The sequence below is a fragment of the Caretta caretta genome, chromosome 1 (genome assembly GCF_965140235.1).
Source record: "Caretta caretta isolate rCarCar2 chromosome 1, rCarCar1.hap1, whole genome shotgun sequence".
Classification (NCBI taxonomy): Eukaryota; Metazoa; Chordata; order Testudines; family Cheloniidae; genus Caretta; species Caretta caretta.
Window position 1 is genome coordinate 280,344,106 of NC_134206.1, and position 27,461 is coordinate 280,371,566.

At 39.8% G+C, this 27,461-nt stretch overlaps 2 protein-coding genes across 9 annotated transcripts in view; one reads left to right on the plus strand and one right to left on the minus strand.

Moving 5' to 3' along the window:
* PPFIA2 (PPFI scaffold protein A2) overlaps positions 1-9,458 on the plus strand; it is a 614,806-nt gene extending 605,348 nt beyond the window's left edge. For 6 of the 7 annotated variants that reach the window (XM_048835683.2, XM_048835680.2, XM_048835682.2 and 3 more), the window contains 3 exons: positions 2,120-2,279; positions 3,564-3,655; positions 7,766-9,458. In XM_048835683.2, coding sequence (XP_048691640.1) covers positions 2,120-2,279; positions 3,564-3,622 — 219 coding nt within the window. In that variant the 3' untranslated portion in view covers positions 3,623-3,655; positions 7,766-9,458. The remainder of the gene's footprint in view (positions 1-2,119; positions 2,280-3,563; positions 3,656-7,765) is intronic. The other variant, XM_048835681.2, reaches the window with a different exon arrangement.
* Positions 9,459-14,780: 5,322 nt separating this feature from the next.
* Positions 14,781-27,461, minus strand: part of ACSS3 (acyl-CoA synthetase short chain family member 3) — a 124,861-nt gene continuing 112,180 nt past the window's right edge. The window contains exons 9-13 of one of the 2 annotated variants that reach the window (XM_075124318.1): positions 26,363-26,444; positions 25,206-25,328; positions 17,023-17,122; positions 16,752-16,927; positions 14,781-16,468 (exon numbers count right to left, since the gene is read on the minus strand). In XM_075124318.1, coding sequence (XP_074980419.1) covers positions 16,394-16,468; positions 16,752-16,927; positions 17,023-17,122; positions 25,206-25,328; positions 26,363-26,444 — 556 coding nt within the window. In that variant the 3' untranslated portion in view covers positions 14,781-16,393. The remainder of the gene's footprint in view (positions 16,469-16,751; positions 16,928-17,022; positions 17,123-25,205; positions 25,329-26,362; positions 26,445-27,461) is intronic. The other variant, XM_048835687.2, reaches the window with a different exon arrangement.

Sequence of the window (27,461 nt, forward strand, 5' to 3'; positions counted from 1 at the left end):
ATTTTCCCCACAGGACTCCTGCCTCAGGCTGTACAATGCTCAGAGAATGAGGCAACAGTTCAATATTTCTTTTCATCATCAATGAGAGCATTGTCCCATACTTAGACTGCACACCATCCAAATCCTGCATTAAACAGGCAATTATTAAGTTCCTTATAGGCTTTTCCTATGGCACTTGTAACCAGAGTAGGAGTGTACCTCACACACACACTAATGAATTTATCTTCACCATGGTCCTGTAAGATAGGGAGGCTTTTTTAAAGATGGAGCTGTAAGAAACAGAGAGATTCAGGTCTTAACGTTTCCTTCACCTTTCTTTCTTGTACTAGCAGAGAAAGGCTAAGATGACACAATTAGCAGGGCAAAGGGAGCTGGAGCCCCCACGTAGGAGGCAAATAATTGAGTGGAGTGGGTCGGCCAGGGCCAATAGGGCCCTACCAAATTCACGGTCCATTTTGGTCAATTTCACAGCCATAAGATTTTTAAAACTGTAACTTTCAGGGTTTTAGATATTTAAATCTGAAATTTCATGGTGTTGTAACTGTGGGGGGTCCTGACCCAAAAGGTGCCGGGGTGCTCACAAGGGTATTGTCAGGGAGTCATGGTATTGCCACCCTCACTTCTGCGCTGCTGCTGGTGGCTGCATTGCCATCAGAGCTGGGAACCCAGCCAGCAGCCACAGAGCTTCCTGCAGCCAGGAGAGCTTCCTGGAGGCAGCTCTGATCTGTCCCCAAGAGTGGCCCGTGCAGGGAAAGAGGAAGGCCTGTACTTCCCCAGCCTGTCCAGGACTAGCAGCCGGAGTCCGGCACACAATAGGAACCCCAAGCCGGGGCGTCCCCAGCCCTGACCCTCCCCAGCTCCAAGAGTTAAAGGGCCCTTGGGTTGGCTGTGTGTGTGTGTGTGAGGGGTGACCACGGCAGCCCCTTGACTATGTGATCCTGGGCAGTCACCCATTTGCCCCCCCATAAGGCCAGCCCTGCCCCCCCCAAAAGCGATGACCATGCCACCTTCACTTCTGAGCTGGGCCCACAGTCCACTCCTGGGCCCACAGTCGCCGCTCTCCAACTACCCAGCTCTGTGAAATCTGGTCTCCCCTACAGTAGCCAGATTTCACAGTCCCTGACATGTTTTTCATGACCATGAATTTGGTTGGGCCCTAGTTATATACCATCTCTGACTGACAGATCTTTGCCTCCTGATCAGGGAAGACAAAACTCCACTTGATAGACTAAAAGCAGTAGGATGTATGAAAAATACTTTCAGAACCATACTTTGTTCCTTAAAGCAAGTTGTGAGAAAATACTGATAGTTGAACTGGTTTAGAACTGGATTTCACTATTCATTTTTTACCCAATATTAATCTATTCAAGAACCACTTATTGAAATTTCGTAAGTTGTTTATAAATTGCTGACTTAATATAGCTCTCTCTAGCTTTGGTACACATATGTTGTTTTCATTAATATTAATGCAAATTGGCACAGATACACTAAGAGAAGAACCCACACTATTAGTTTTTTCTTTTATCAGACTCAGTATTTCTAGCAAGGATTTTCTGCATGTGGTTACAAACACATGGTACAAATTTTCACATAAACTGAAATTATTTAAAAATAAATTCCAGTATATGACAGGTGACTGGAATTTATGTTGAAAAATAAATTTCATGTCTGATTTCACTGTTTAGGAGTTTGGAGTTACATATATATAACTGACCACAGAAGAACTGAATGATTGGATTTAAAAACTTTTATTCCTCCTCATCTGATTAATCTATTACTTTATCTCCTGCCTTTGAATTCAATAGAGAGCCTAGGTGGAGATACTTTATCCCTCATTGATTTTTCAGAATGTGCTACATCAGCAGACAACAAAAAGAACTGACAGTGTATCATGCAAAAGATTCAAGAAAAAACCCTCTAATCCAGTATTTCCAAGTTTCTAAAGCAGTTGCTCTTATAAGAATGTCTCACATACACTTCCTTCTTATTGGATGACATGAAACATGTAGTAATCTATTTTCTAGAAAATAAACTTAACAGGTGGAGAAGAAGCACCCATCCAGAGAACTAATCATGAATTTAATTTAGTTTTATCAAACACAAACATTTGTATTGGCAGAGCGATGACAAGAACTTCAGACGTGGCCCTTCCTGGCGAAGACAGTTTCCTCCACGTGAGGTCCATGGAATCAGCATGATGCCTGGCTCTTCAGAAACACTTCCAGCTGGATTCAGATTAACTACAACATCAGGGCAGTCACGAAAAATGACAACAGATGGTATGAAGTGCTTTGGTACTTAACTTGAACTTGGGCAATTAGCACTAAGCCTGGAACTGAACAAGTTTAGTACAGTCACAGGTACAATAGAGGTTTAATTAGGGCTCAAACGGGGAAGGGAAATGCAGTGACATGGTAACCCCCATCTTTTTCAAGCTGTGTTCCAGAATGTCAGTTTTCAGTATTTCTTTTATTTTCAAATCTGACCCCTCGGCTTAACGACGAACTAACCGTGGCTGCTAGCAGTTAAATATCAAGACCCTGGGTAGGTAGTGTAAACAGAAGTCAAAGGCCACATTGCAGGTATTGACAATGTTATCGCGTACCAGTCTTAATTTTCCCTCTAACCCTTCTACACAGAAGAAGAAACACTGTGCACTCATTTCACCACAGAATAGTATTTCATTCTTGATAGAAGCATTATCAAACACTAATAGTCTCAGTCTTCAAAATAATTGGTATATTGGTGGTAGTTATTTTTTGCAGCTGTTTAAAGAATTTGGTATAAAAATATATCCCTCTACATTCCATGTATGAGAAGCTTATCTTTTTTAAAAACATCTTATATCGTAGCACAAATGGCATACGTTACTAACCACATCACTAATTCCATTGACTGCACTGCTCATATTCATGCTTTTTTCTCTATTCTATACTTTTTAGCAATAGTGCAAAGTCATAGGGCAGGCGGGATCAATTTCAAAGGTGGTTTCCAGCTATGAATAAAGGTACTATCTAAGTAGGTACTTACATAACCCTAATCACCACTGGATCTGAACACCGCACCATCGTTAATGGATTTTATCCTCCTAGAACTACTGTGAGGTTGGAAAGTATTATTCCCATTTTACAGCTAGGGAACTAAAGCACAGAGTAGATTAAGTGACTTCCCAAGTCACATAGGGCAGCGTGTCTGTTGCTGACATGACAGTTGAGCTCAGGGCTACCTGACGCACAATTCTGTGTCCATTAAGCCAGGCTCTGGGACCATACTTCCCACCTTCCTGTGATATGAACATTAAAGTGTAATGCACACCTGTGATGCTGTATTAACAACAATAATGGCATCAGTAAGTTGGAAAACCTCTTCTTTTTCCTGAAGCAGTCAGATTTTCAACAGTGTCTCAGACATCTAGCAACTCTAAATGAGCTTTATAGACCAGACCAAACCCAGAAGGTTGGACAGAATGAGCTACACAGTAATTTAACAGTCACACTTTCAGGGAGGGGAAAATATATTAATTTTCTTCGTTATTCTAAAGAGGGTTTTTTTCCAATTTGCAGTTGCTTCATCACGATTGCAGAGGTTAGACAGCTCTACAGTTCGCACATACTCATGTTGACAAGGCTAGCAAAGAAGCCAGCACTGAATTGCTGTGAGTATTCACAAAAAGCCATCATGGAGGCTGTATAAATGTACACTATACCCCGTATTCACTGACATTACTGAAATGAAAGCCAAGATGAGGTCCATTCCCCCAGGCAGGTCTAGTTTATCAAAGTGAGTGGGGCTCAGTCTGGGGGAGGCCAGCCTCTTACTCCACCTCCCATCTCAAACAGCAACTTCTTCCTCTCTTTCATGGGCAACTCTTCTAATAAACTGGTCAAACCCGCGAAGAGATAAGGATGCTGTTTAAGACGGATAGCTTGTGATGATGCTGACCAAGAAAATGTGTTGAGACATCGAGGTGAATTTCTAGTGAGAGCTCAGGAGGAACCTGTGGTCATGGTACATATTAGTACCAGTGACATAGGGAAGGGAAGGGTCTTGGAACCTACATTCAGCTAATTAGGAGAAAGGAACAGTCAGGCCTTGACGATAGCTTTCTCTAATATGCTTCTGGTTCTCAAAGAAGAGAAAGTTTGACAGAGGAATTTCAGGGTCTTGCTGTATGGATGAGATGATGGTGTAAAAAGGAGGAATTTACATGCATATATGACACTGGGGAACTTCACTTTAGAGAAGAGCCTAATGAAAGAGAACAGTTACACTAGATTTACTTAAGAAAAAGAAGTCAGAGCTATAAACCTGCTTTAGGACATCATTTGGGTGGTGGTTGGCATGAGTTAGAACAAATCATCTCCCGTGGATAAGGTCTTCCAACATTATCCGTTATGAAAGTTCTTACACATTCTGCAAAGCACCTGATATTCATCACAGGCAAAGACAGGATACTGGACTAGATATACACAGGGGTCAGGTCGGATGTAGTGGTTCTTATTACTTAAATATCTCATCATTTGTCATCTACACACGTACTAGTTGTACAAATACACTTTTGAACAAAATACAGCCGTGTGAAAATATATAGTTTGTTACCAAATCATCCCTCTTACAAAAATAAGAACATGATGAGCACTTCCATTAATATGCCACCATTTCATGCTAATTTTACTTAAATAACAGTTTTCCTTTCCATTTTAAGTTTCAGCAGATAATCATAGGCATTTATAAAGCACCTGTCACCACAGTATTCAGCTGCCTCTTTCTATTTTCATGTATAGCAAGAGAGAGAGAGAGAGAGAGAGAGAGAATAAAAATACACAATCGTGTATTAAACCATGAGTTTGGATTACAGCATTACTCACAAATGAGATGCATAGGTTTCCCCAAATGAGTTCAAAAGAAACTTTATACCACACAACCATTGTTTTATATATGCCATGTGTGTCACTGAAACATTAAGAATTTTTTTGTAGCCCTTCACCTGTAAAGCCAGGTGATGTAGAATCATAGAATCATAGAATATAAGGGTTGGAAGGGACCACAGAAGGTCATCTAGTCCAACCCCCTGCTCAAAGCAGGACCAATTCCCAGTTAAATCATCCCAGCCAGGGCTTTGTCAAGCCTGACCTTAAAAACCTCTAAGGAAGGAGATTCTACCACCTCCCTAGGTAACGCATTCCAGTGTTTCACCACCCTCATAGTGAAAAAGTTTTTCCTAATATCCAATCTAAACCTCCCCCACTGCAGCTTGTAGGTACCTGAATATTTTTGAGGAGCTGGGCTGAACTCTCACTGATTTCAATAGGAGTTAGGCAAATTCTGGGTCCCTTAGAGAAGCTGAAAATCTCCCCTTTCCAATGGTATAAAGCTTTCTTTTCTAGCCATGCAGGGTAGTAAAATAAAATTCACATCATTTTTATATAAAGAAAAACCGTTTCAGCTTCAGCAGTGAGTCTGGCACATCCTGCACCTCAGGCAGGTAAATAGTTATATGGAGGATGAGAAGGAAGCATTTCTGTCAGGTTGATTTTTTTTAAAATGGCAATTGAAGGGCTTAGAATGTTGTAAGTCCAGGGAAATCATGAGCAGTCCACTACCAAAGGAAGGGGCAGATTCTCTATCTCTTGATGTGTTTAGATCAAGACTTTCTTTTTTGGCTTTAGCCAAACACATCTTGGGGCTTAATACAGGGGGAACTGGATGAAACTTAATGGCCAGAGACATAGAGGAGATCAACCTACCTGTTCCCTGCTGGACTCAGATCTGAATTTTCCTTAAGTGATTCAGAGTTTGGCTTTCAAACCTTGTGACATAGCTGGTGAATAGTTTCTGGCACAATTGGCTGCTACTGGCTCATGACCCTGGAAAGAGGACAATACAGCCCATCTCTACCCAGAGAACAATGTCTGAGTCATTTAGGGCCCAGTGCTACCTCATGACAAAACTCTCAATCAGTTCAATGGGAGTGGGCATTAATAATGTATTGCTTTGAGCTTGAAAGGCATAATGTAGAAAGCAAAAATCATAATTTAAAAAATGTTGCAATGGCATGCAACTAAATTACCCAAATATTGTGAGCCTCCCATGGATGTAATTTCAGTGACATTCCCCAAAGAGTTTCTTTCAAGTTACAATGAATACATGAATGGCAGGGATTGCAAATACTGAAAAATATGTTAATTTACAATTATCCAATTGGTCTGTTACTGCTGGAGCGCTGTTATTGCCCAAGAACCCAAAAGCTAAACACAGATAAGCAGCAGCAAAAAATTACTGGAGCTGTACTGTGTTGTATTTTAAACAAAATACATTTATAGAATGGTATAAAAATATGTTTAATATACTCTACAGGAATATTACTACTACCTTGAGTATGAGTGATGTCTATTGGGTCCAAGCCTTTGACCAGTCTTTTGCAATTACATCTTTATTACAAGTCATCTTTCCAGTGAGAAGAATCAATCATTTCTTCCTTTAATTTCCAGTTGCCCATCCCTAACATGTGAATGACTAAAATGTTATTAATGTAATACTGGTTTTATTAATTTCCAGTCCACTTTTTATAGCGGGAATATGCTACAGTAATTATTCAGATGGTCTCCCTCACTGTTTTTATATGCAACTGCAAAAATTTCAAGGAAGCTAGAAAATTATCTTAATAAACATTTATACAAAAGCAAATGTGATAACTACAAACAAGCTATATAAAACAAAAGGCAATGATTCGGTTGCACCATACTGTTTGCTAGTTAGTAGTATATTTATCTTGTAAGGTTAATTAGTCTACATAAAAGGGGTGACATCCACAGTTGTACTGACCCAGCAGAGTACCCGAATCCAAGCTAATCATATCTGAGGTGATATACAGTTGGTTCAAAGAGGGTAGAAATGAGAGTTCCAGCAACATGAGGAAAATGGGAACACTATACTCGGGTGAACCAAGCTTCCTTTGGACCAAAGAGTTTCCTCAAGGGAAGGGGATGAGTGCCATTTGGACAAAAGGAAAGACTTCAGCAACTCCAGATGAAGGAGAGACCTGGAAACTAGATTCTCAGAGACTCCAAAGAATAAGCTTGACTAGGTCAGGATCTTTTTTCTCAAGTAATCCACAATTCTGGATTCTTGGAATATTTTTTCTCTTTGGTCCCAAAAGAGAAGGAACTTGAATTAGGGGAAGAAGCACTGAGGTGCAGGCTTTACGCTTCCAGGCACAATGAGGCAAAAGAACTGTAGGTTCTGCAGTGGATGGACAAAGACTCCATACATAACAGCTTTTGCTTATTTACTTCCTGGTACAAGTAGGTGGCGCCCTAATGCGGTCTGTCCTTGATGATCTACAGGATGGAGGGCATAAAAAGTAGTGGACGAAGAGTAAAGATTTGAAATGTACACAACTCTTTTATACTGGAAGGCCTCCTATGGCCTTCAAAATTATAATATGCTAAAGCTATAACTTATTGTAATATTTGCTTGAATTTCAGTATTTGAAAAATAATTTCTACATGTTAGTAAACGATTAAACAATGTAAAGAATTACAGCTACATTCCATTCACATACACAGAAAGAAAGAGATGTAAGATTTACAATAAATGAAAGTTTACTCTCTCTCTCTCTCTCTCAAGTTCAAGTTTTAGCAAAACATGAAATATAGTATGAAGTGTTATGATATTTCCAGTGGTCTCACTATAAAGCAGGTCTGGGTAAAAAGGATATAAATCAAGAATCTTGCTAATTAATGTTTTTTATTTTTGTCTTTAGATATCATCTCTTTCTTCTACTTTACCTGAAGTGCACTACCACTATTTTGGGGAAAAGGAGCAGTAAAGGTCTCTTCAAGAACAGGGTAATAGGGAAGAGAACACAAAGTTTTATCAAGCTAAAAAAATGTGATGTTCTTTTCATGTATTAAGTTATTGGTTAGTTTAATACAAGAGTAATAAAATACCTAAATCATTTTAAAAACAAAAAAACCAAAGCATCTCTCTCATCATAAATTTGGCAGTAGTGCACAACCAAGGGTTTTATCCAGTGGAGCCACTCATTTTTACATTGTTCATCAGTTTTATTGTAATATACCAGCCATCTACGTATTTACTGTGTATTTCTTTTAAAATGTGTATGTAAAGGGATATAAATATGATTTTTTTAAAATAAAATCTATGGTACATGGGGTCTCAGTGCAGACACTTGACAACACAGTGTCAACAATACTGTTTGTATCTTTCCATTCCACCATTTTTACAGTTTTTTGATTGTAACAGTCAAATTAATATGTTTAGCAGAGTTAGACGCTTCAACCCGTTCCTACTTAAAGATCTGTCAATATTTAAAGCTGAACACCTGCCTCTGATGATGTATAAAAGGATGATTTAAACTGGAACTGGAGCCAAAATGGACCTATAAAGTCAAGGAGAAACATCAGATACTTGTAATACCTGTAGAAAAGCACTGTGATGGCTCTCCTTTTAAAAACAAAAACAAAACTGTTTACAAGAGTCAAAAGCAATTACCGAAAAATTATGTATTAAAAAAAAACAAACGTTCTCCTGTGTTACCTGTGGAACAAGAGCCATCTTTTTGTTCCAAGATCTTCAGATGCCAGCCAGCGTGGGATGTAAAAATCTGAACACTGCAAAGAATCTGATGTTCAAGTTTTCTATTAAAAAATGCCAAACTCCACCATTTCTTCATTGTAACAGGGCATTAGACAAATTCCTGTCTAACGTTATGCTTTTAGCCAAGATGGCCTTGCTGAGACTTCTTGGAAGTCAGTTTTATCAGAGGAAATAACTGAAAGACAGAATGGTAATATATAGTGTATAAAAGTTTAGAAGAGCAATTATTACCTACTGTGGCTTTATTTGGTGGTGTTAGTGTTGTTTATTCTCTGTTTATATGGGAAGTTTCAAAGTAAGACCAATTTAATAATGTCATTGACCTATTTGCTAATTTTCTGCTGCTTGATACTATCTCAAGATCTGTCTTTTAGTTATTTCTTTTAGCATTTTGATCTGCAATGTTTGCACGTACCTAAACATTTGTTTTATTGTCTATTTTCATTTGACAGATTTCAGTCAATCAAATGGTGACAGATTTTTCTCCCCCCTTGTCAATAAAAATGTTCAGTGCTATTTGTGTTTAATATCTATAAGGCTGGATATATGGTAGCATGGAAAAGCAGTTTGGATGACTGGCACATCTCAAAGCATAAGAAATTTTTCCCAGGCAGAGACTGTTATCAACATGAGCTTAATATTGAGTTTGCCACTAGAGGGAGAACTACACTTGCTTATTTGTAGGATATGGTGAATTTGATCAAATGTCAAGACAATAAAGCTAAAGACATTACTTCAAATTCCTCAGGCTTAACTAGCTTTCATGTTAATGTTTTCCCCCCTTTTGATTGTTTTAGTGAAAAAATGTAAATAAGTAAAAACAGTGCAAACTCCAACATTTTCAGTAGTTCTTGTCTCTTTTGAGCAAACCCCTCATTACGTTCCAGTCCAGTATTTATTGTTTTGTTTGCAGTTTTCACATAGTCTCAGCCCAAACCAGGAGCAACACAAAGGAGAAATCCCTGTGAACTGAACAAGAAGTTACATGCCTGTAGAAGACAGACTAACCCCTAAATCTCTTATTTCTACTCTGGAAGATCAGAGAAGGAAAAACCTATAAATGCTTAAAGCTGGATGTGAAAAGTTCTGTTCCAGAGCCTCTGTCTAATTATTTCCCCCTGCTCCTGAGTTAGATTGCCATTCTCAACAAAAGAAAAACATGCAATTGTGGTAGCCATTCAAACCCATTCTCAGGTATCCTTACCAAGTGTCCAGGGTTTTAGGGAGTTCTTTGGCTGGTATGCTGTTAAAATTCACAAAGATGTGTCTACCTTCTGTATGATTTAGATTCTGGAACATTTATCTCAGCCAACCTAAGATGGCCATGGTTGATGTCACAACATCATTTTACACTCCTTTAGCACACAGACAAAACACTATAGTGGGCTCAAACATACCAGCTTTCAAAGTTTTGTTCAAGTCTATTCACATTCTTAAAAAAAAACACCAGTTAAAATCACTGCTTTCCTATTTTCAGGGTACTTAAACTCTTGATAAATTGGTTATTAGCCAGCAGCCATGCTGTGCAAGAAGCGACATTGTGCTTGGAGGAGGACATTACCCCTATACAAAGGGCCATCATAAGGCCTGAGTGACATGCATGGTTGTGCATTTCATAGACCACCAAACAGTACCATAAATAAAATACAGTCTGAAATCATAACTTCATGGCCAAACAATTACTTTTGCCTTTTGTATCACCAGTAAAACCCCAGAAACACATTTATACACAATTTAATTTTTTAACGCACTAGTGAAAATTATCAGTTTGGCATCTCTGATCTCCTATTTATCTCTACACTAATTCACCACCAAGGGTAGTGGTGCAAGTATAACGCATATGAACCTTGGCCTAAAAGGAACATCCAAATAGAAGGAATTTCATTTAAAGGGCCCATTCCATTCTCAGATATACCAACTGTAACAGTGGTTTGTGTCATTAAAGACTCTTTTCAATGCAGAATTATAACCCCAGCTCTATTCACATAGGACACTACAAATCTAGATAATGACTTTTGGTCAGTAGAAACCTGAGCAATAGTTGAACTAAAAAACAAAACAAAGACAAAAAATCCTTTTAGCACTTTCTGGAGCCATCTAGTCCTGTTTAATAAAGAAAGCTCTTCAACTACTAGGAAGTCTACAAAGATGGTTTCATTCAGTTCTAAGTGCTGTACATACCCATGTTAAGAGACAGTCCTACTTGAAAAAGCATAAAATAGTCACAACAGACAAAGACTGGGGTGTATTATCCTATTTTAGAGGTGTGGAAACAGGCACAGAGAGAGCTTGTGACTTGCCCAAGGTCATGAAGCAAGTCTCTAGAGGCCTAGGCTAGTGCCTTAACCCCAAGGCATCTTCCTCTCTATAATTACTTTTTCCCTTCATGGACATTTTTATGGCATTCTATTTACAAAGGAAAAAAGAGTAACCCAAAAGACTATAATTTACTTTTAAATGTTCATCAATTTTATTACATAGGAAAGCAGCTAGCATACAACTCTACAGTCCACAGGATAAGACACCTGCATCCAAACTAATGCCTCATAAAGTAGTTCTGGTTTGAGTAAAGTACAAAGAAAACTAGCTTGCTATACTGAATTTTTCATATTCACAAAAAATATTTGACATCTGATTTGGTATCATTTTCCACACCGATCTAAACAAAATGCAAGGCAGTGGTGAATAAGGCTCTTGGTTTATATTTACAGCTGCCATATCTGTTGTTATTTAGCTTTTCTGCAATTTTATATCTCAGAGCTTAACACTACTCTTCAGAGGGGGAAAATTCTGAAGTTGGAGCTTTTGATTCACTCCATATTAGGCAGTACACTTTAAGTTAACATTAGTTAGCTAACAAAGCGAAGTAGACAGACAGCATTGCAGCATTCATAGGGACATCTCAGTCTTCCCTCCAAAGCTACACATACATGCATAGAGATCATCTTAGATGCCTACAAAGAGACAGCAAATGCAGTAGAAGGAGAACGTTGCAAAAATGTCATTTTTATAGCCAAACTGAGGAAATTAAGGAGCTGATCCTGCAAACAGATAGGTGAGTAACTTTACTGAATTCAACAGTACTACTCGCATGAGCAAACTTACTCACATCCCTAAGTGTCTTACGAGAGAAAATTTAAAACCTGTGCAGAGAGCCTATCCCCTATGTAAGTCCCCCTCAACCCTTATTTTGAGGTCTTAAGTAGTGGCTAGTCCTGCTGCTGGGCCATGCCATTCAATTCATGCACCTGAATTGAACAGGAGAACAGGATCGTTAATTTATTCATCCTGGTGGGTAAAGCATAAAATTAACTAAGGACTCAATTATTATGTAACTCTACTCATTCTATCTGATAGTGTAGTGGTTTCTTCCATCATATTTGGTTCCAGTCTCACTATTTCATTGCTTCGGTCCCAGGTTTTCAGTGCAAGGCAAGAACTTTCTGGAATATTTTACAGTTACCAGCTATGGCTCCAGTCCTGCAAACTGTTCTGCAAAGGCAGAGCTCCACACTCACCCAGAACAGTTTGCAGGAGCCGGGCCCAAGAGAGCATTCAAATGGGAGTCACCTTTATTTTTTTTAATATATGTGTGTATATATATATATCTATAACACCCTCCCAGCCATTATGATCAGTCTGCTGTTTTATCTGGTTCCAGTACTGTGTCACTTAACAGCCTCCTACCTTTACTCATTAGTTGATGGCTATCCTCCTGGATGTCTTCTTTTTTTAAGGAGATACTGCCCATAGCAAAAAATAAGGCATAGTCTTATAAATCCCTATAGATACTCTTAGGGTATCTATAAATCCCTATAGAAACAAAATATATCCCTCAGGTATGGACCGATCTGGAAAAATAACTGGAGATCCCTAAACTATCTTCACTAAGGGGCTCTCCCATAGCACAGCTTCACTAAGTGAGTCTCTCATTCATTATAGCAACTTTTATTGCTTCGTGTCATTTCCTATGGCAGGAAATGCTGACTTTGTTTTGAATTTGTTTGTTTTTTAAGATCTGTTGTACGAATTTTGTGAATACTTATTTAAAAATAACAAAGACTATTAATTTCATTATGCACTAAAAACTACCATTTGAAACCTAGAACACACTCAAATGTACAGGCTCTCTCCTGTGACTGGCTTGGCAGCTGCAGCCTCCAATGACCTCATAAAGGCATAGGGGTGCTCAAACAACTCTCTGGGATATTTAGCACCTTGCGAGAATGACTGCACCACAACTAAGGTGGGGCAGAGTTTGTCTGAGGCTTACCCAGGAAAGACAGCTCTGCTTTATGGTGGGTGGGAGGGGGCGGAGGGGAGGAAGGAGGTCAGAAACAGCTGTTAAAAAGGTGCTCAGTGGCTCTTTGTTTGTCATCAATTAGCCAGTGATGGTCAGCCATAATCAGATGTTCACAGATTTTAAGGCTGGAAGGGACTATTATGATTATCTACAGTCACCTCCTGCATAACACAGACCATAGAACCTCACCCAGTAATTTCTGCATCAATCCCATAATTTTTGTAGGAGCTAGAGATATATTTTAGAAAGATATCCAGTCCTAATTTAGTCTTTGTCTTTCCTTCCTTCTTTTCCCTCTATTTGTGACATTACTTTAAAGTAAAGATACACATGAAAAGCATCAGGCAAATTAGCATGCTCCACCACCAAGACAATGGCCAAAAAGCCATAAGTCCACAATAAAGGAAGATAAAAACTTTGGCTAAAAGCTCATCCTAGTTCAGTGGCAAAGCGAAGGCAGCAATTAGGAATAAAAAAATCAGCATACAACAAATGGAAAAAGGGAAGGAATAGCAATTGATATAAATAAGAATGTGTGAAGTGTAGAAAATGGATAAGGGAAGCTAAACACATCAGGGGAAATCCCTGGCTGCTAGGGCTAAGGATAATAAGAAGGAATTTTTAAAGTATATTAGGAATAAAAGAAATCCTAGCAATGGTATAGGCCCATTACTAGGCAGAGATGGTAAAATTGTTAATACTGCTGAAGAAAAGGCAGAAGTTTTCAATAAAGATCTGCATTTTATATTTGAACTGAAGCAAGATTATACGCTTGTATTGTCCAGTCCATTAGTAACCAAGAGGATGTTAAGCAACATCTACTAGTGATTAACATTTTCAATTCAGTAGGCCTGGATAACTTTCAAAAAACTTCCAGAAGAGTGGAGAAATGTGCCAATATTCAAGAAGGACAAGTGAGATGACCTGGGTAAATATAGGCCAGGTAGCCAGAAATCAATGCTGGGTGAACTAAAGGAAAAGCTGCCACCGGATTCAACAGATAAAGAATTGAAGGATAGGAATGTAATTAATGTTAGGCAACATGGTTTATGAAATTAGGTCTTGCCAAACAAACCTGATTTCATTTTGAAAAGCTTACAAGTTTGGTTGACAAACGTAACAGCACAGATGTAATATACATATTTGTAAGTGATTTTGACAAAGTATCACACAACATTCTGATTAAAAGAATTAGCAGTATACGATTATCAATAAAGCACAGTGAAACGAATTAAGAACTGGCTAAAAAATGTCTGTCAAAAAGTAATTGCCAATGGGGAATAAGCATCGAATGGAGATATTTCTAGTGGGAATCCACTGGGATTGGTATGACGCTTGATGCAATTCAACATTTTCATCAGTGAACTGAACGTAAATATAAAAATCACTAGGGATCCAATTTGCAGATGACATAGATTGCCCAGTCCTCATCATTATTTACCATTTCACCAGTCATGCAGAGCAATCTGGATAATTTGGTAACCGGGGACTATGCAAACAAAATGCATCCAAATACAGGCAAATGCAAAGTTATACATCTAAAAACAAGTACTCCTGGGGGAATTCTGTGCTACTGTGTGCGCACATATTTAATGAGCCCCACAGATTTCTAATTTTTCAAGCAGAAAAAGCTTCTGCCAAAATACTGCTGCAGTTCATAGAATCATAGAATATAAGGGTTGGAAGGGACCCCAGAAGGTCATCTAGTCCAACCCCCTGCTCGAAGCAGGACCAATTCCCAGTTAAATCATCCCAGCCAGGGCTTTGTCAAGCCTGACCTTAAAAACCTCTAAGGAAGGAGATTCTACCACCTCCCTAGGTAACGCATTCCAGTGTTTCACCACCCTCTTAGTGAAAAAGTTTTTCCTAATATCCAATCTAAACCTCCCCCACTGCAGCTTGAGACCATTACTCCTCGTTCTGTCATCTGCTACCATTGAGAACAGTCTAGAGCCATCCTCTTTGGAACCCCCTTTCAGGTAGTTGAAAGCAGCTATCAAATCCCCCCTCATTCTTCTCTTCTGCAGGCTAAACAATCCCAGCTCCCTCAGCCTCTCCTCATAAGTCATGTGTTCCAGACCCCTAATCATTTTTGTTGCCCTTCGCTGGACTCTCTCCAATTTATCCACATCCTTCTTGAAGTGTGGGGCCCAAAACTGGACTGTTCTGTTTTGTAGGTATGATTTTTTTGTAGGTATGAAACAGTTCTGCCGTTTGCCCACCAAAGTTGCAGGGAGAGGCAGACAGGGGCTCATAAGGGCTAGGGGGAGGACTGGGGCAGGGGCTGAATGGGAGTGGAGGCATGGGGCCATGGCAGGAGAGAGGTGCAGAGCCATATGGCGACAAGGGGAGGTGGAGCAGAGCTACATAGTGATGGGGAGTGGCTGGATGAGGGCGGGAGACTCATGGAGACAGGGGTCCATGTGCCTGACTGAATGGGAGAGGCTAGGAGTAAGCCAGGGTCTGCATGGGGGAAGCTCCTTAACAATCCCTCCCTGCCCCCTCCCAAAAATACCTGTTCCATACTTTACTCACCCATACCAAACAGCCCTCCAAGTTCACACCCAGCCTCCTTCCCAGCAATTTACCTCCCTCTCCCTCAGCTCCTCAGTTACCCCTGACTCCCCCAAGCCTTTGCTCTGCTTCTGAGGGATACGGGAAATACAGTTCTGTATTGTAGTTTAAATGAATTATTACTCAGAGTTCTGCATTAATATGCCTAGTAAGGAATCTATTTGTCATAAAACATTTCCTGAATCTTTTTTTGTTGTCTGTATTGTTACAGACATACTTGCTGACAGGTATTTTGAAATAAATGATCAAAAATAATTGAAACTGGTGTGATTATATTGTGTTATTTTGACAAATAAAATATGCAGAATTTTGCAGAATTTTAAAATATTGTGCGTAGAATTTTAATTTTTTTGGCACAGAATTCCACCAGGAGTAGAACAAGGAACACGGGCCATACCTACAGAATGGGAGGCTGTATCCTGGAAAGGATTTAGGGTTCACAGTAGAGCAAATCAACATAAGCTCCCAGTGCGATGCTGTGGCAAAAGGTGCTAATGCGATCTTTGTTACTAGGTAAAATTAAAAACCCGTGTAATATGGTAGTCAGACTATATGATCTGACGGTCCCCTCTGGCCTTGAACTCTATGAATTTATGAACCCTCTTTACAGGGCTCTGTTAAAACTCTCTACTGTAAGTATCTACTTCTTATCTGTCTAAACCTCCAGTATAATACAAATGACAAACACTGCCAAAACTCAGAATGTTTCGCTGTCCATGATGATGACGACATGACAGAGAAAGCAGCAACAGTTCTGTAGTAATAAAATTAGCGCCAGGTTATTTCAGACATCTAAAATATGTTCTATAACTGCGTTACCAAATAGAAAATTTCTTCATGTATTCCGGACGTTTGGAAGTTTACTGTTAAAAGACACTGTCTGATGGATAAAAATCACATTATTTTTTTTTTCTTCAGTTCTTCTTCTAAGTGTTTAAACACATCAGGATCCTCAACAGTTGGAGTTATCTGAGAGGGAAGAACATACATAAACATATGATAGAGAACTGCCATATACCACATACAGTAAGGAGCAATCGGTTCAATAACTCCTCTAATGCTAATTTTTCTAAAGTAATCAAGAAGAAAGCATTTATAAAGACTGTGAAGATAAAATATACCAGGCAAAAATAAAATGACATTACAATATCAGATATTGTGAACCAATAGCAAAATACATTAAAGAAACAAAAGATAAAGTCACTTCTGCTGATGTGCTAGCATCCCTTGTTAAAGAGCACCTAGAGCTTACCTGATATGGTTTGCCATTGACAAGAGCAGAAAGAGCAGAACGTGGTATTTTGCCGGAACGTGTCTTTGGTATCTGTTTCACAAATACCGCCTTTCGGAAAGCTGCCACTGGGCCAATGCTTTCTCGAACGTACTTAACAATTTCTTCCAAAACTTTCTCCTCCTCTATCTTTATACCTGGTGAGGAATTTCAGATGCTGTAACTACTTTACAACATTATACAAATCTTAGGGACACAATACACGAGTCTATGAACAGTAATGAGCTCTCACCATTTCTTAATACACATAGCGCTAATGGGACAAGACCTTTTAAGGCATCCTCTTGGCCAACAACAGCACAATCAGCCACAGCTCCATGGGAAAGAACAGACTGAGGGAAAAAACAAAACAAAACCTCAAATAGCTGAGTATATATACTACTGTAATTAATATGCAGGTTGCATTGACAATCTAGTGTTTGGATGGAAATAAGAACAACCCCTAGGTAACACAACATACAATTGAAAAGATAATAAAATGTCCTCTTTATAGCAATATTAAAATGACAATTTTAACACATTCCACAAGATCTTAGCTGGAAAAATGTTATGTTAATATAATATTATGATCGATGTTTCACACAGTTATGCAGGGAGGAAAGAGCAAGTGAGTGCTGGTACATTCTTGGGTGTCTGATCTATCACAATTCAGATATGTAATCTACCTGTAATCTTTTCAATCATACGGAAAGCAGGGACTTGAAACTAAAGAGCCTCTTCAACCATAACTATGAAAAAAACTGTATAATGAAACTCTATGAACCCTGATTGTTCCAGAAGGAGGAAGTGCTATTGGTGGGTGGGGGAGCAGAGAGAAGGGAAGAGAGCAACGGGGGGGGGGGTGCGCGCGTGCGTGTCCGTCCAGACAGAAGGGCTGCAGCAAGCAGGCCCTCACAGAGTGAAACAGTCAATAACCTGTCTGAAGCCTGGGAGGGGACAGAGCGGCTGATCGGTGACGCCCCAGAACAGGAGCCAGGGGGAGCACTGTGCCAGGGAGGAATCGCCTGAGGAGGACAGACCAGAGCTAGATCCAGTATCACTGCTGCCCAAAGCTGCATCGGGCTGTGGGCCTTATAAAACTTTGCACTGGAAATAATGAGGGAGGCTGTTAGCTAGTTAAGTGAGGAGGCGGTCACTCTGTGTGGCTTTGCAGAGAGAGGCAGAAGGCAGCACGGGAAGGGGGGGGAAGTTTACTGGTGCCAAAGAAGACCAGGAGCACCCAAGACTCACCATTGGACTGGAACTTTGCCCAGGACTCCTGAACTCTGTGTGCAGACACATTGCTCGGTGTCTCTCCTTTCAGACTATGGTACTAATAGGCCTGTGGGGCCTTGAGTTGAATGCAACCCTGTTTTATCACTCCCCCTCTATTTCCCCGTTGTTTTTTTCCTTTCATTCCCTTTCTTATATTCATTGTACTTTGTGTGTGTGTGTGTGTGTGTGTGTGTGTGTGTGTAAACGTACGTACGTACATACTCTGGGGGGTATGGAACAGGTGCCTCTGGGTGGAAGGGACTTTCCCTGCTGCACTCCTGCACGCTTCTCTTGGCCAGAGCTGCCTGCAGAGCAGACACCATCTTGGCCACGAGGGGGCTAAAGTTACATAAGTAATTTATCTGAAATTTTACTTTCTGCCAATCCAAACCAGCAACAATAAACCCACAAGTTATTACTGCTTCACATTTGTCTGTCAGGTTGAAGTATCAAATTAACATATACAAAAATGTGTCTCTTTCCCTCCTAGTCACATCTCCTGCTTAGGGAACTTTCCTAACCGTACAAAAGAAAACATCACGATGGCCTGTATAATTTCCCCATTATTCATTGGTGACCTCTTAAAGAGGAAAAAGGGAGACTGAAATTGAGGAGAAGAGTCCTCATTGGTGGATCACAATCAGAGAAAAATTAATCTGCCATCTTTAGGGACTTTTAGGTGGATGAAGACTGTTTGCGGGTGTACTAGGTGCTGTGCAAACACATATGAAGGCAAAATTCCTGCCTCAAAAAGCCTGCATGGAGCAACACTATGGAGTGCTGTAAGAATTCGCTCACGAGCACAAACCTACACATGCATATTGCAACTGAAGGAAGCTGAAATGAATGAATGGACAGACCTTCATCTACTATCTTTCAGATATCTCTGAGACTCCTCTCCCTTTCCTCTCATAATGTAGTCAAAACCCAGGTAAAATGAGACCTCAGTTTACCTGGGCAAGAAACACTTCAGCTTTGCAAAATAGATATCCTGACTATTGCCCTTTAGATACTCTGTTTTGCTCTTCATATATAATTAGGGATCCAGGTGTCCAACATGATTATAAAAACTATAGGATAGGCATCCTTGATTTCCCTCCTAAGAAACTCTTTGGATCCACAGGTGTTAGTGGTCCAACTCTTAATCAAACCCTTCCTGTAGGAATTATAGTAGTGATAATATCCATTAATACTCTCCCCATTGGCTGATAAAATAGTATGCAAAACGTACCCAAAATTCACCATGAGTTAACATTGTCCCAAGCCACTGGTTTTTTTTTTTTTTTTTACAAAGAGTTAAAGTAACAAGGCCAAAAGGATAAGTCATTAGCATGAGCCAACACTTCCTTAAAGAAATAGCCTATTGCAAAAACAAAGTTTCACTCCCACGCTATTGACGGACAGTAATCTAAATCCAATAATACATGCCTCAGGTTGCAGGGCAACTGTCATAAAGCATGTGAAACCTCCTCATACAAATCCACTGATCATTTCTTTGCTTCCTAGTTTGTATGTTCAATTGACACTGTTTTTGCAGCACACATGTACATGATATCAATATGCTGAAGCAGTCTATACTTTTAAGGTAGCTGTGATTATATATGCATATTTTGCCCTAACTGGCACAGAATTAAGATAATTATCCTGTTATTAATGGAATTAAGTTATTTACAATAATATGAAAAGCAGAGTGCAGAGAAGATACAGTAAGTTTCAGTTTTTAAATAACCTCACAAGCACAATGTACCATGTAATATTTTGTTATTGAAAACTTTATCTGTTAAACCTTCAAAACGTATACTGTTTGGTTCTTTATGAGGGAAGAAATTATTTGCAGGCTAAGCAAATTGCTCTGCTCTGTAACATTTATGTGATCTGAACAATCCACAGGAGTCCATAGATCTGGAATCAAGCCAGTTGAATGCCCCAACCCTTTGTGGATGCATTGGTGACTAACATCTGAATGGGAAATATTGGAGTCAAAGGCACCCGCAACAGACATTGCTTGGTTCTAGCCACCAATGAAGGGATGATCATTCTGTGGATGTTTGGATGGTAAACTGACCTGATCCAGGACTGAAGAGGTCTCATCCTCAGTCTGGCAAAGGGTGTGATATGAGTACTTGAGACCAATCTCAGGCTTGAAAATAAATATGCGAGATAAATTCTGGAACTTCTCCTGAGGCAGGTATGTATGCCAAGGAATTGTATGGACTGAGATTGAACTTCAGAACCAAGTTTAAGAACAGATGTAGATTCGAACTTACTGAGTCTGAGATCTGTTGAGTTGATCCTCCCTGATTAGAGGTGCTAAGATCAAGAGACAGGTAAACATAAATCCCTCAATGATGAAGATGGGTGGATACTAACAATAGACATTTTGTAAACACTTGCAATGCAGTTGAGAGTCTGAACGGAAAGGCCTGGAATTGATGACGATCACCTAGAACTTGGAAACGAAAACATTTCTTGTGCAAGTGATGTATTGCAACATGAAAACATGCATCTTGCAAATCGAGTGCACTGAACCAATCCATGGGATATAAAGAAGGTATGATGGATGTGAGAGTCACCATGCAGAATTCTGTGTTGGTGATGACAGTGTTGAGGAGCCTGAGGTCTACTATGGAGCACCTAGTCTCGTATACCTTTTTGGTATAAGAAAGTATGGGGAATAAAATCCCTTTCCCCCAAAGGCTAAAGGAACCAACAACATTTCCACTAACTCCAGTAGTGACAGTTTTTCTTGATGCATGAGACTTGTCCCCAAAAAGGTATGAGGAAGGTGCATGAGGGGAAAATGGTATGGAATTGGAGGGTGTATCCTGTCTGGATGACCCAAAAATGCAATGTTATTGAAGTCCAAGCACTCTTGAAAAAAGAAAGGCAGTTATCAAAAGGGGGAAGGGAAGGGTACCAATCCACACAGTCTAGTGCAGTAACCTCCACTGAAGTATCAAAATTGTTGCTTCTGAGAATGAGATGGTTGAGTAGAGAATGAAGAAGACAGTCTTCTCTTTTAGAATCTCTGTCTCTTTTTAAACTGATCTTGCTGCTTCTGATAATAAAATTAGGATAAAACAAAATACATGGTTGAGATCTCTGCCTTGAAGAGAACAGTCACTTATATTGCTTTCCTCTTAAAACATGAGGTGTGAAGCCTCAGTAATCTGAGTGTGGCTCTAGAATCCTTTACAGAATGTAATGTTTCAGGTTGAATATATCCTTTCCCTGGATGGGTAAGTCTTGAACTGCCTTTTTAACCTCATTAGGCAGTTAGGCAGTGATGCAGATAAAGGTGAGTGTCCCTTCTCATGGAAATTCCAGTGAAGACTGATCTAGCTCCTGTGTCTGCAGAGTCTAAAATTGCTTGCAAAGCGCTTTCTGCAATAAATCAATTTAATTTCATCCTTCAGATGTGGAGGTAACTCTTTAAAAAAATCTGCAATTTTGTCCCATTGTATATAACTGTATTTGGCTAGCATAGCTAAGTAGTTTGCAATCCTGACCTGAAGAGATATCACTGAATAATTCTTACGACCAAACAGATCCAATTTCTTTGCCTCTTTTTCTCATGAGGTGGTCTTCATTAGCTGCAGTACCTACTAGAGATGATGGTGCCAAGGTAAGTGACATAATATCTTTTATCAGACCAACTTTTGTTGGTGAAAGGTACAGGCTTTCGAACAACACACAGCTCTTCTTCCGGGCTGGGGAAGGAAGGAGAGATGATGGCGGCAGATGCGAATAAAAATACTCTAACCCTTTAAGGGGACCTTAATTCTTTTGTTCAGTTCTCTTTCAGATTGCTGAGATGCTGGAGTAGTCTATAATTCCTTTTGCAGGTTTAAGAATTCCCTCATTAAAAGGAAGGGCTATTCTGCCCTGACTGTTGGGTTCCAAAATGTCAAATTTCCATTAATGGAAGTCTTTGTCTATCATTTAATGGCACCCCTGAAGATTCCTTTGCCTGCTCAGTCAGGAGTGTTAGTTGACATAGCTGCTTTTTGTATATATCAAGGAAAATACAAGTAAATGGATAAAGAATAGAATAGAATAGACATAACTTGAGACAACCACTACAAAAGTGAACACACACAAAAGGAAAAGGTAAAATCTTAATTAAACCCTTGGGAGTAGGATATAAAAATAAAGTCAAAGCACAGGAAAAATCATGAAAAATTCAGTGCACCTCAGAAAAACATAAACACACCGATACAACATAGGGAAACCATACAAAAAAACACAGTTGTAACCCTGCCCTTGACGTTGTGGTCCCAGCTCCTGCCGAAGGTTCAGAGTAAACAGTTACCTTTCCTTAAGTTCTCAGCTTCCCATTTTTTGCCTATGGACTAAGGCCTTCTAAAGCCACTGCTTCCAGTGCAGTCTTTCAGGCCCCTCACCTGACATTGGACCAGGTACCCTCCGTGGAGTTCCAAAAGTTTATAGATAATTCTGAATAAGAGTGAAGGGTTCCATATTCATAAGAACCAGACAAGAGCTTTAAAAAATGGTAGAACGTTTTAAAAAAATAAAATAAAAGTTTAACAAGCGTGCAAAATAGAAATATAGAAAATAGAAACAGCCAAAAGTAATTGAAAAACTGTAAAAATAAGAAACAAGAAAAAATATTTAAAAAGAGGCAGTGTTTCTAGAATGGTAGTTACTGAAACAGGATGTATTCCTGTTTTCTACAGCAGCAGCAGCCGCCAGACAGTCAGGAGGGGACTAGTCATGCTAAATCCCTGTAGTATTAATCCCTTGCTTCAGAGAAAAGGCAAGCAATTCCAGCTGAAACACACACACCACAAGATGGAAGATGAAATTAACACAAATACGTAACAACTACTCATTGAGCGACAGGATAAATGGTAACTTCTGTAGCTTCACAGAGCCCTGATGATACTTATAGGAAACCCTGGTGAAATAAACAACTCTTATTGGAACATGATGAAGTTGAAATTTATAGTCAAAATCTGCAGAAAAACTTGCTAAACGACATGTAGCTATAATGGAAATGGAGATAAATATGCATACTTGACAAGGTGACTGTCATTTAATTAAAGGAAGATTCACTGAGCTTCTAATTCTGTATTTACTGATCTTACTGAAGACTTAATTGTGTTGTTGTTAATGTTTGCTCATTTAAATAGCAGTTTGCTCTGTAAACTACTTACAGTCTAGCTTTTTTTAGCTTGGTTTAAAAGGTGAATTGAAAAACTAAACATTTTCTTGTGATTAAGTGTATATTGTTTTCAGGGGAACAAAATTACAAAACAGTAGGGGAGAAGACTGAGAAAAACAAGTGACTTAAATTAAAGAAAAGAAGAAAGCTCACATGGTACACAGAGATAAAGTAGTACAATACTAAACATTGGGTAATTCACAACACCAGCCATTTTATCAGCTTCAGATCCAGCCTGAAAGATAAGGAACAATGCCTGAATAATTTGTTTAACGATACAGAAGTAAAAGACCAGTGGCAAGATTTTGTGCTGTATATATTCAAGTCATCTTTGTGCCTCCTAATCCTGGGTTGCTTTAGGGGCCAGTGTGGTCCCTTGAATAACTTAACATTGAGGGACAGCCTAAGTTAGCACAATCCCTGAAGTGCTATGCTGTTGCACCTCCCCCCACTGCCTCCTGGTTTAGACATACCCCCTATGCCAGGGGCTTGAGGCATGGGTCTCATATGGCAGCATAAATTACCTTGTGCAAAGTCCATATCGGGGGACGGGGGGTGTTGATTAGATCCTCCCCACCTAAATCTGGTGTTGTGACAGCCCTTTCACTAAAGGGCCACACCGGAGGGAAGAATCCCTTCCCAGGTGGTGTGCTCATTACAGGATGGTGGGGTGGGAGGGGAAGGTGGCTTTACATGACATTTACATTCTCCCAATTCTGAGCCAATGTACACTAGTCTACCACTCTTACATTAGAGTAGCTCTAATTTAAAACAGATTATTCATAGGCCTAAAAGGACATTCCAGTATTTTGGGAGCACCAGGGAGCAGGGATCCCCTAGTAATGTCCCTGGAGGATGAGATGACATGGTGCAAAGCTGTTAATACCACTGTACTCCACCCAGAGATTCCCCTTATATAATGCAAATGCTTAGGAAGGTGGATCCATGGGGTTTATGTGCTGCTTTTGTGCAACCCAAATGGCTTCTGCAGCCAGAGAGACCAAAAATCTGTCCTCTGGCTTTTTTCCAAGTTTTCTACTCTTTAAAATCCAAAATGTTATATAAAATATGCAGGTCAACCCACAGATTGCAAACAGATATTTTGTAAAGCAAAATATTGCAAAATTAGTTCTCCTTTGACTTAACTGCTAAGTTCAGAGTCTAGAGAAAAGTACAGCAACATGCCTAATACCAAATAAGGAGGATTTTCTTGTACTCCCTGCATGGCTTCCTTTACTTGCAAGATCTTCAGGGAAATCCAAGATCTTCTGGCAATTACAGTAGATCTGGACAGGTCAGTGAATCAGGAAATGAGTCTAAAATGCTATTTTAAAATGCATAGTTTTAACTTGTGGAGTTACCTGTATATTACATTCGTGAGCTAGGATGTGAGGGTGGAGTTTTCGGAGCGTTTAGAGTTGGCTTAGCTCTGCTCTGACTGAAGCCAATAATAAAACTCCTAATGATTTCAACGGGAGCAGAGTTTAAGCCAACACTGAGCCCTTTTTGAAATCCACCCTAAAACTACTTTTAAAAAACTTTCCAAAAGTTTTAATCTTAGAAACATCTGCACCCCCAAAGAATCAAAACCAACACGTACACAACTGAGAAAAAAATAAAACGTATTTTATGTCTCTGTGAACACATCTACATAGCGAGCAGCAGCCTGTGGCAGTGAGTCTTAGAGCCTGGCTTGACACACTTAGGCTCAACAGGGCTTGTGCTCCGTCACTAAAAACAGTTGTGTAGGCTCGTGCTGGACCTTGGGCTCTGAAGCCCACCCCCATCTTCGGCTTCAGAGCCCGAGTCACAATCTCTGCATAGTTATTTTAAGCACCTTAGTGTGAGCCCAGCAAACCTGAGTCTGTCAACCTGGGCTCCAAGACTCACTTCCACAGGCTCCCACTCAATGTGTGGACATACCCTGTGATGCCAGCTTTCTTTGTACCCATTTTCACGGTTAAGTTTGTGCTCACCTCCTCAATTGCACCTGCAGAAATTCTATGACCTGCAACATTGATCACGTCGTCAACTCGAGACATGACATATAAGTAGCCATCTTCGTCCACGTACCCAGCATCCATGGTATCATAGTATCCCTGAAAATAAAACCACAAGAAATAAATTGATATTAATACTAGGGTCATCAGCTCAGCAATGTTCTACCAGCAAAATGGATGAGTGACTCACTCAAAATGAAAAAAGTTACTGGCCTGTTTAATATAGTCACCTCCCACCTAAAGTTTATGAGTGTGGTGTAAAAATAGGATCACATCAACTTTACAGCTGAAAAATCTTTATAAACTGCAGTTCCTTCTTTTCCCAATTATAATTTTTTCATTATATGGATTTTATTCTGAAACACTTTATTCACTGTTCTGATTTCATAATACAGATTGGGTTCCCCTCCCCAAGCGAGCTTGGTGGGGTCAGCAGGAACAGCATATGCCCTGCAAGTCCACTCACACCTTTTCAGCCTGTTCTCCGCTCACTCAGAACCCCTGGAAGATGGGGCTCTCCTGAGCCCAGGGGAAGAGCAGCGTTGTCTCTAAAGGTTGGGGCAGCAAAACTGAACTCAAATTCTCATGATATTCCTGTTTCTATTGGAAATATCTTGACCCAGAAGCATGATAGCAACACCTTGCCAGACCACAGAATGACAACTTGTCCACACATAAATCTGTTCCCTCCGCTATTTCCACCCTTGGACCGAATCTTCCTTCTTGGTCATGCATAGGAAACACACACACACACACACACACACACACACACCCCTCCCTGTGTATGGAGGAGATCAGCTTATGTACAATCTCTTCCATATATGGATCTGATGTGGGAAACATAATTTATTCACCTATGTACAGATTCCCCTCCCTAAAGTCATGCTCCACTCCTGCATATGTTACTCCACACAGAAGACAAACTGTATTTTTTAGATTTTCTTTAAGAGTGACTACATTCTAATATTATGCACAATGAAAGGTTTAACTTTAAAAGTTTTTAATCTTACACAGAGATACATATCAAAGCTCTCTCATCAAAAGAAGAAATGACAGAATCCAAACTACTAACTAAGGTCATTCAATGCCACAGCATTACTGGTAGTTTATATAGTTCCTTTTGCAATTCTTACTTGAAATTTTTGGAAATATAACTCCTTGAATATTTCCTGATTTTTCCAGAGACCCGAGAAGGCTCCAGGAGGCAAAGGCAACCTTACATTAAAAAGGAAAAAAGTGCAGTAGTTAGAATAATAAGATACAAACTCAACAACTTCAATGATGCATAGTATAATAGATAATCACAATGTGATAGAACTGAATTCATATCTCAGAGTCAGGTAAGCATATGAGGATTATGCAATTGGAAGCCTGTTCCCTTAACACCTATATTACTTAGTGACAGATGATTCTGAAAATTATGTATTTCATAAACTACTGATAAATCACATTCATATAATTCTAAACTTGAAGATACAGCTAGCGGATACATTCTATAGAAAACTAGGGCCTCCAACTTTTAGTAAAATAAAGTTTGCCGTAGTAAATGTGAAAGAAGTGCTATATATATCTGTCATCATCATTCAGTTTAAAAGATTGCCCAAGATAAAGCAACTGGCACAAATACATCTAGACTATATGGACTATAAGGTGGATAGAAAGCTGGCTAGATCATCAGGCTCAACAGGTAGTGACCAATGGCTCCATGTCTAGCTGGCAGCCGGTATCAAGCAGAGTGCCCCAAGGTTCGGTCCTGGGGTCGGTTTTGTTCAATATCTTCATTAATGATCTGGGAGGATGGCGTGGATTACACCCTCAGCAAGTTTGCAGATGACACTAAACTGGGAGGAGTGGTAGATACACCGGAAGGTAGGGATAGGATACAGAGGGACCTAGACAAATTAGAGGATTGGGCCAAAAGAAATCTGATGAGGTTCAACAAGGACAAGTGCAGAGTCCTGCACTTAGGACGGAAGAATCCCATGCACTGCTACAGACTAGGGACCGAATGGCTAGGCAGCAGTTCTGCAGAAAAGGACCTAAGGGTTACAGTGGACGAGAAGCTGGATATGAGTCAACAGTGTGCCCTTGTTGCCAAGAAGGCCAATGGCATTTGGGGCTGTATAAGTAGGAGCATTGCCAGCAGACCGAGGGACGTGATCATTCCCCTCTATTCGGCATTGGTGAGGCCTCATCTGGAGTACTGTGTCCAGTTTTGGGCTCCACACTACA